At 44.7% G+C, this 10,000-nt stretch overlaps 1 protein-coding gene across 1 annotated transcript in view; it reads left to right on the top strand.

The window, feature by feature from the left end:
• Nucleotides 1-10,000, top strand: part of LOC143285909 (spermine oxidase-like) — a 57,991-nt gene that overhangs the window by 23,381 nt on the left and 24,610 nt on the right. Inside the window, exons 2-3 of the mRNA XM_076593361.1 lie at nucleotides 5,764-6,019; nucleotides 8,835-8,927. Of these exons, the coding sequence (XP_076449476.1) occupies nucleotides 5,845-6,019; nucleotides 8,835-8,927 (268 nt within the window). The 5' untranslated portion in view covers nucleotides 5,764-5,844. The remainder of the gene's footprint in view (nucleotides 1-5,763; nucleotides 6,020-8,834; nucleotides 8,928-10,000) is intronic.

The following is a 10,000-nucleotide window of genomic DNA, read 5'->3' as shown; positions in this document are numbered from 1 at the left end:
GAGATGCATAGTCATGTGTGAATAGTGAGTACAACAGTGGGGATAGAACACATCCCTGTGGGGTGCCTATGTTGAGAATGCATGTGGAGGAAGTGAGGTCACCAACTTTAACAACTTGCGGTCTGCCTCTTAGAAAATTTAGTATCCATGCACAAATTGATTCAGGCAGCGAGAGGTCGTTCAGTTTAAAATATAGTTTGGATGGCACTATTGTGTTGAACGCAGAGCTGAAGTCAATGAAAAGGATCCTGGCATAGCTGTTAGGATTTTCGAGGTGTCTGAGGACATGGTAGAGATCTATGCTAATGGCATCTTCAACTGATCTGTTAGCTCTATAGGCGAACTGAAAGGGATCAAAAGATGGAGGAATGCAGGTTTTTAGGAATTGTACAATCAAGCGTTCAAATGTTTTCATTACGACTGATGTTAGGGCTACGGGACGATAATCATTAAGACAACTAGGCTGTACTTTTTTTTGGAACAGGAATGATGTGTGTGTGTGTGTGTGTGTGTGTGTGTGTGTGTGTGTGTGTGTGTGTGTGTGTGTGTGCGTGCATGTGTGAGTATGCACAAGTTTGTGACCCCGGTACACTTAGTAATAAAGACATTTTATTTTATTCTGTTCTATTCTATTCTACACACACACACACACACACACACACACACACACACACACACACACACACACACACACAGAGTAACATACACACATACACACACACACAGACACACACACACACACACACACACACACACACACACACACACACACACACACACACACACAGGTAGCGTACAGTACACCTTGCCTAGTGTTCCCACACCTACAAAATGTACATCGGGATATACCGTGAAAGGAAGCGTTGAGTACACCCTAAAGAACACCGGTGTAACAGGCCGAAACGTACCCCTGACTAGTTTATACCCCGGGTATAAAGTAGTTTAGGCAAGTTTACACCCCGAGGTTAAACCAGCCTAGGCCATGCTATACCCCTCCTGGCCAGCATATACAACTTGTGTACACTTCGCTCAGCCAGCCAGTCGGTACACAATGTTTTGTCGACAATGTAATGGAACTTCATTTAGCGTCTGCCAACGCCCAAAAGGCTTTACTGCAGAAACAAAATAACAAAGGAAACAATAATATGATACGGTGTTTAACACAAAAACCTGCCAACAAAAATGTACAAAAGCTAGAAAAATAATGAACATGAGTTGCCCAACAATGTTGAAAAGAGCACAATGAAATATAATCTTAAATAGGAAGCCATAACGTATAACCCCCCCCCCCACCCCTCCCACCTCACCCCCCCCCCCCACACACACGCACACACACACACACACACACACACACACTAACACACACGCACGCATGCACACACACACACAAACGAGCGCACGCACGCACGCATGCGCACGCACACTCACTCACACACACACACACACACACACACACACACACACGCGCGCACGCGCGCGCGCACGCACACACACACACACACACACACACACACACACACACACACACACACACACACGTCCATTATATGTATCCTTTTATGCATGTCACACGAATTGTTTGTGTGTAAATAAAAGTGTTTTTATACATGCACACATGTTGTGTTTTGTTGTTGTTGTTGTTGCTGTTGTCTTTTGTTTATTTTTTGTATGTGGATAGGTCACTTTCGTGCAGTGTTTTTCTTCGTCTATCGGGATAATAATAAGAAGGTCCGGGCGCAATGAAAAGCTGTGAAACAATGGCTGACGAATCGTATTTTCATCACTTTTCACTTCGTCCTAGGCAGTGCAAATCTGTATACATGGAGTTGAACAATCAATCAGGAAATAAAACCACTTTTGTTCTTTGCTCAGAGTGTTTCTTTTTTGTGTAAGACAGCTGGATGTTTTTACTGTAGAACTGGTACGATCAGCTTGCTGGTTAATAGTTAATAATGAAGTATAAACAAGAAAACAATTACATAAAGTGATGCATACATATTGACTTTGACTTCATGTTGGGGGAAAAAACACGAAAAATATCTAAAAGGATAAACATTTTCAGCATTAATGGAGCACATTATCCCCGATCGTCTTGAACAAAGCATATTTTTTTCATATAATCACATAAAAAAACCCTGTCATTTATCAAGATTTATGTTAAATTTTGCTGACTTGTAATTTGTAGAGTCTTTCCTGAACCTGAAAATATCTGAACTGTTTATATAGATGCAATGGTTTTTGAGTTTCAGTGATTTTAGTAACGCTACCATCAGTGAGTTTCAGTGATTTTAGTAACGCTACCATCAAAACTACAGGATCGGAATTGCAGAGAACAAGCAGATTTGACGACACTGGCATTCAGCCATTAACATTAACAGCCAACTGATAAAAATCTGAGGTATTCTGTTTACTATGTAGAACATGTATGAAGAGTTTTGACAATGAGAAAGTATCAGTTGCAATTCTACACGGGTTCCGAAATGCCGTTTTGTGAGATTCGCTAACATCGCCCAATATCTAAAAAAAAACAACCCAACAAACAAAACAAACAAAAACCCCCCAACAAAACAAAACAAAACAAAACAAACAAACACCCCCCCACCCCACCCAAAACAACAACAACAAACAAACAAAAAACCCCAACCCAGTTTGAATTTTTGCTTTGAAATTTGGTGTGGCTTCCTACTTTATTGCACTCTTTCATGCTTGCAATTATTAGGCTTCTGCTATGAATTTGAAAATTGGGCCAGACCTACCTATAATGCTTTTTTGGATATGGGGATAAGCTCATTTCGTCTTCTGAACATTCAGTTACTGCTTCGACCAGAGGGTGCTTTAATTTTGTCCAGAATTGTCTGTAAATAGAGCCGTTAAACCATCCTTTCCTGGAGTTTGTGTGTGCGTGTGTGTGTTTGGACGCGCTCGTATAATATTGACATACCTTTTCTTCTTTCTCTTTTTATTGTTTCTTTTCTTGCTGTTTTGCTTTCAAGTGAAGACCTCTGTCCTCAAAACCAACTTGTTCTTTTAAGTGAAGACATCTGTCCTCAAGACCTCTGTCCTCAAAACCAACTTGTTCTTTTAAGTGAAGACCTCTGTCCTCAAGACCTCTGTCCTCAAGACATCTGTCCTCAAGACCTCTGTCCTCAAGACATCTGTCCTCAAAACCAACTTGTTCTTTTAAGTGAAAACCTCTGTCCTCAAGAACTCTGTCCTCAAAACCAACTTGTTCTTTTAAGTGAAGACATCTGTCCTCAAAACCAACTTGTTCTTTTAAGTGAAGACATCTGTCCTCAAAACCTCTGTCCTCAAAACCAACTTGTTCTTTTAAGTGAAGACATCTGTCCTCAAAACCTCTGTCCTCAAAACCAACTTGTTCTTTTAAGTGAAGACATCTGTCCTCAAAACCAACTTGTTCTTTTAAGTGAAAACCTCTGTCCTCAAGACCTCTGTCCTCAAAACCTCTGTCCTCAAAACCAACTTGTTCTTTTAAGTGAAAACCTCTGTCCTCAAGACCTCTGTCCTCAAAACCAACTTGTTCTTTTAAGTGAAGACATCTGTCCTCAAAACCTCTGTCCTCAAAACCAACTTGTTCTTTCTTGTTCGTCCAGATCCTTTCTTTCTTCTGTCTTTCTTTTTTTTTCCTTACCAATATTTTCACATATCCAATGAAATCATTCAAGTTTGATTATCCTTTCACTCTTATTCGTTGGAGCATAAAGGACCACTATAAAATGATAATTTCACGCCAAAAAATAAGCATAAAGGACCACTATCAAATGATAATTTCACGCCAAAAAATAAGCATAAAGGACCACTGTCAAATGATAATTTCACGCCAAAAATAAGCATAAAGGACCACTATCAAATGATAATTTCACGCCAAAAATAAGCATAAAGGACCACCATCAAATGATAATTCCACGCCAAAAATAAGACATTCACAAATTTAATAAACTTACAGTGAACAAAGCTTTTATGCTTCCTTTGAACAACCCCCCCCCCCCCCCCAACAAAAAAGACTTGAAAACCGACTTTGGAGATAGATATGTTTAGGCACATACTTGTTTTCCCCTTCCTCCCCACTTGGAATGAAGCCCATTTCAGGGTAAAATTTGTGTTAACAAACCCCAAAAAAGCAAAAGAAAAGAAAACAAACAAACAAAAAAACCACACACACACACACACACACACAAGAAAACAAACAAACACAAAAGACAAAAACAAAACAGATCGCAGTTCACATAGCCTTCATTCTCAGGTTGTAAATCTTAGTAATATCCACACCCTTCACTTATACATCAATGTATTTAAGAGAAAAAGAGGAGGGTATAAAATGGCCCAGTGGATATAAAGTAGCCCAGGCCAAACTGTACCCCGCGTACAAAGTAGCCCAGGCCAGTTATGCCCGGGTATATTCTGGCTCTGGCCAGTCTAAACGGGGGTATATTCTTGACAGGGTAAAGTCTGGTCTGTTACACCAGGATATAATATCATGAAAGGAAGTGTAGAGTATACCTTAAAGAACAAACACCGGGATATAATATCATGAAAGGAAGTGTAGAGTATACCTTAAAGAACAAACACCGGGATATAATATCATGAAAGGAAGTGTAGAGTATACCTTAAAGAACAAACACCGGGATATAATATCATGAAAGGAAGTGTAGAACACACCTTGTCTAGTGTTGCCACAGCTAAAGAACGAACACACAGCCTCAAACAGCCTCACCATGCCCACAGTCACCGTGTAGTGTTGCCACAGCTGAAGAACGAACACAGCCTCAAACAGCCTCACCACAGTCACCGTGTAGTGTTGCCACAGCTGAAGAACGAACACAGCCTCAAACAGCCTCACCATGCCCACAGTCACCGTGTAGTGTTGCCACAGCTAAAGAACGAACACACAGCCTCAAACAGCCTCACCACAGTCACCGTGTAGTGTTGCCACAGCTGAAGAACGAACACAGCCTCAAACAGCCTCACCACAGTCACCGTGTAGTGTTGCCACAGCTGAAGAACGAACACAGCCTCAAACAGCCTCACCACAGTCACCGTGTAGTGTTGCCACAGCTGAAGAACGAACACAGCCTCAAACAGCCTCACCACAGTCACCGTGTAGTGTTGCCACAGCTGAAGAACGAACACAGCCTCAAACAGCCTCACCACAGTCACCGTGTAGTGTTGCCACAGCTAAAGAACGAACACACAGCCTCAAACAGCCTCACCATGCCCACAGTCACCGTGTAGTGTTGCCACAGCTGAAGAACGAACACAGCCTCAAACAGCCTCACCACAGTCACCGTGTAGTGTTGCCACAGCTGAAGAACGAACACAGCCTCAAACAGCCTCACCACAGTCACCGTGTAGTGTTGCCACAGCTGAAGAACGAACACAGCCTCAAACAGCCTCACCACAGTCACCGTGTAGTGTTGCCACAGCTGAAGAACGAACACAGCCTCAAACAGCCTCACCATGCCCACAGTCACCGTGTAGTGTTGCCACAGCTGAAGAACGAACACACAGCCTCAAACAGCCTCACCACAGTCACCGTGTAGTGTTGCCACAGCTGAAGAACGAACACAGCCTCAAACAGCCTCACCATGCCCACAGTCACCGTGTAGTGTTGCCACAGCTGAAGAACGAACACAGCCTCAAACAGCCTCACCACAGTCACCGTGTAGTGTTGCCACAGCTGAAGAACGAACACAGCCTCAAACAGCCTCACCATGCCGACAGTCACCGTGTTCTTCTCTGTGACAGGTCCAGCCCCTTGACCGTCTTCACTGTCCGTCCGTCCGTCGGTCTGTCTGCCTGTGTGTGTGTGTCCGCCGCCAGAGAGCCATGGAGCCCTCCCCCCCAGGCACGGGGAGCCCGGAGAAGCCCCGAGTGGTGGTGGTGGGGGCGGGGTTCGCAGGGGTTGCCGCGGCGGGAGCCCTGCAGGCTGCCGGGATATGTGACGTCATCGTTCTGGAGGCACAGGACAGGGCCGGAGGCAGAGTGCACAGTGTGCAGCTGGGTCAGTGAAGGGTGGGGGGGGGGAGGGGGGAGGGGGGGGAGGGGGTGGAGGTAAGGTACCGGTAGGAGAGGAGGAAAGTGTGGTGGTGGTGGTGGAGGGGTGTTAGAGGGGCATGGGGGATGTGGGGGTACCGGTAGGAGAGGAGGAAAGTGTGGTGGTGGTGGTGGTGGAGGGGTGTTAGAGGGGGATGGGGGGGGGGTGTGGGTACCGGTAGGAGAGGAGGAAAGTGTGGTGGTGGTGGGGGGTGGGGTGGGGGTATTAGAGGGGGATGGGGGGTGTGGGTACTGGTAGGAGAGGAGGAATGAGTGTGGTTGTGGTTGTGGTTGTGGAGGGGGGGCGGCGGGGCGGCGGGGTGGTGGGGGGGAGAGGTTTGGCGGGTGATGGGAAGGGGCGGGGGTACCGGTAGGCTTGGAGGAAAGAGTGTGGTGGTGGTGGGTGGTGGGGGGGGGGGGGGGAGGGGTTTGGCGGGTGATGGGAAGGGGCGGGGGTACCGGTAGGCTTGGAGGAAAGAGTGTGGTGGTGGTGGTGGGGGGTGTTAAAAAGAATGGAGGAGTGTCGTTGTGTCCAAACCTTGCAAACCATGCTGTTTGACACAACACGAGAAAGCGATGGCAGTCTCACGCTTTCTGGCAGTCTCACGCTTTCTGGCAGTCCCACGCTTTCTCCTGTACTGAAAGAAGGCCAGAGTGCACACCCGTAGTGCGAGACAGGCTGGCTACAGGGGAAAGGAAAGGGGCACCTTGACATGGTCAGTGTGGGGAAATCAGATTTAAATAGATCTATATTCACTTGTCAATCTTTGACATGGTCAGTGTGGGGAAATCAGACTGAAATAGATCTATATTCACTTGTCAATCTTTGACATGGTCAGTGTGGGGAAATCAGACTGAAATAGATCTATATTCACTTGTCAATCATTGACATGGTCAGTGTGTGGAAATCAGATTTAAATAGATCTATATTCACTTGTCAATCATTGACATGGTCAGTGTGTGGAAATCAGACTGAAATAGATCTATATTCACTTGTCAATCATTGACATGGTCAGTGTGTGGAAATCAGACTGAAATAGATCTATATTCACTTGTCAATCTTTGACATGGTCAGTGTGGGGAAATCAGATTTAAATAGATCTATATATTATTCACTTGTCAATCATTGACATGGTCAGTGTGGGGAAATCAGATTTAAATAGATCTATATTCACTTGTCAATCTTTGACATGGTCAGTGTGGGGAAATCAGATTTAAATAGATCTATAGTCACTTGTCAATCTTTGCACGTTCAGGTGTAGTGTGGGGTGAGAGTGGAGGTGTTGCAATGTGTTGAGAGTTGAGGAATTGTAATGTGTTGAGTGTTGAGTTGTAGTGTGTGTTGAGAGTTGAGGTGTTGTACTGTGTTGAGTGTTGAGGTGCGGTGTGTGTTCAGAGCTGAGGTGTTGCAATGTGTTGAGAGTTGAGGTGTGTGTGGTGAGAGTTGAGGTGTGTGTGGTGAGAGTTGAGATGTGTGGTGAGAGTTGAGGTGTGTGTGGTGAGAGTTGAGGTGTGTGATGAGAATTGAGGTGTGTGTGGTGAGAGTTGAGGTGTGTGGTGAGAGTTGTGGTGTGTGGTGAGAGTTGAGGTGAGGTGTGTGGTGAGAGTTAAGGTGTGTGGTTAGAGTTGAGGTGTGTGTGTTGAGAGTTGAGGTGTGTGGTGAGAGTTGAGGTGTGTGTATTGAGAGTTGAGGTGTGTGGTGAGAGTTGAGGTGTGTGGTTAGAGTTGAGGTGAGGTGTGTGGTGAGAGTTAAGGTGTGTGGTGAGAGTTGAGGTGAGGTGTGTGGTGAGAGTTGAGGTGAGGTGTGTGGTGAGAGTTAAGGTGTGTGGTGAGAGTTGAGGTGAAGTGTGTGTTGAGAGTTGAGGTATGTGGTGAGAGTTGAGGTGAGGTGTGTGGTGAGAGTTAAGGTGTGTGGTGAGAGTTGAGGTGAGGTGTGTGGTGAGAGCTGAGGTGTGTGTGTTGAGAGGTGAGGTGTGTGTTGAGAGGTGAGGTGAGGTGTGTGGTGAGAGTTAAGGTGTGTGTTGAGAGTTGAGGTGTGTGTTGAGAGTTGAGGTGTGTGGTGAGAGTTAAGGTGGGTGTTGAGAGTTGAGGTGTGTGTTGAGAGTTGAGGTGTGTGATGAGAATTGAGGTGTGTGTGGTGAGAGTTGAGGTGTGTGTTGAGAGTTGAGGTGTGTGGTGAGAGTTGAGGTGTGTGGTGAGAGTTGAGGTGAGGTGTGTGGTGAGAGTTGAGGTGAGGTGTGTGGTGAGAGTTGAGGTGTGTGGTGAGAGTTGAGGTGAGGTGTGTGGTGAGAGTTGAGGTGTGTGTTGAGAGTTGAGGTGTAGTGTGTGGTCAGAGTTGTGAGGTGGTCAGAGTTGAGGTGTAGTGTGTGGTCAGAGTTGAGGTGTGTGGTGAGAGTTGAGGTGAGGTGTGTGGTGAGAGTTGAGGTGTGTGGTGAGAGTTGAATTGTATGGTGAGAGTTGAATTGTATGGTGAGAGTTGAGGTGAGGTGTGTATGTTGAGAGTTGAGGTGTGTGGTGAGAGTTGAATTGTATGGTGAGAGTTGAGGTGAGGTGTGTATGTTGAGAGTTGAGGTGTGTGGTGAGAGTTGAGGTGAGGTGTGTGGTGAGAGTTGAGGTGTGTGATGAGAGTTGAGGTGTGTGTTGAGAGTTGAGGTGTTGTAATGTGTTGAGAGTTGAGGTGTTGTAATGTGTTGAGAGTTGAGGTTTGTGTGGCGAGAGTTGAAGTGCAGTGTGTGTTAAGAGTTGAGGTGCAGTGTGTTGAGGTGCAGTGTGTGTGGGTGCAGAGGACGGGTTGGTGGAGCTGGGTGCACAGTTTATCCACGGGGAGAGAGGCAACCAGCTGTATGAACTGGCTGAAAGATACGGACAGCTGCTAGGTGAGTGTGTGCAGGCCTCAGACTGATTGTCATCCTTTGCTTTTCTAGCTTTCCACGTATCGTTTGACGAGTTTACACAATACAGAATACAGAATACTTTATAATCTCAACAAGAGAAATTCATATGTGGTGTAAAACAGAAGTTTCAGTTTCAGTCTCAGTAGCTCAAGGAGGCGTCACTGCGTTCGGACAAATCCATATACGCTACACCACATCTGCCAAGCAGATGCCTGACCAGCAGCGTAACCCAACGCGCTTAGTCAGGCCTTGAGAGAAAAAAAGGTGAATAAATAATAGATACGCTTACATAAATGAATAAATAAATAAATAAATAATAATTATGATATAAAAAAGGTAGTAGTAATGGTAATAATAATAAATAAATAAATAAATAAGAGAACAATGATGACAAATAAGCAAATAAATGTAAAACATGAAGACAAACATTCACACATACACCCACACATGCATAACAGGTATGCACCAAACATGCAGTTTCACAGTTATGAAAGCACAGTCAAATACATATAAACGTACATGAGCTCCAACACACACACACACACACACACACACATTACCCTGCACCTCCTCTACCCCCCTCCTCCACACACTGTAAAACAGAAAAACAACACAAGAAAATTAGAGTCATTCAACATGTATATGGATAAATATCAACCTGGGGCAAACCATTATTACAATCAATAATCACAGTAGACAACAACAAGAGAAACCCTTAAAAAGTAATTTAGAGTAAATCATACATACACCATCACAGCCATGCACATGCAATGATAATCACAATTAAAGAATAGACATAATAATATTCTAAAAGTTGACAGACATATGACAACAGTATGCAATTCACAGTACTTTTAAGATGTCACATTCCACGCATATACACTCTGGCATTCATTTTCAGTCATACATCTGATTAGCTTCTTTGGGTGAACATCTGCAGCACAGATACTAAGTCAATGTGAGATAGACTGAGAGCGTGGAAGAAAAAATTGCGAGCATCATTTTCATGTAAGGCTTGAACTGATTAAGTAAAAACAGACTCTGTGTGTGTGTGT

This window comes from Babylonia areolata, chromosome 9 (assembly GCF_041734735.1).
Source record: "Babylonia areolata isolate BAREFJ2019XMU chromosome 9, ASM4173473v1, whole genome shotgun sequence".
Lineage (NCBI taxonomy): Eukaryota > Metazoa > Mollusca > Gastropoda > Neogastropoda > Buccinidae > Babylonia > Babylonia areolata.
The sequence above is the reverse complement of the archived record's forward strand: the minus strand, read 5'-3'. Positions and strand labels throughout refer to the sequence as shown.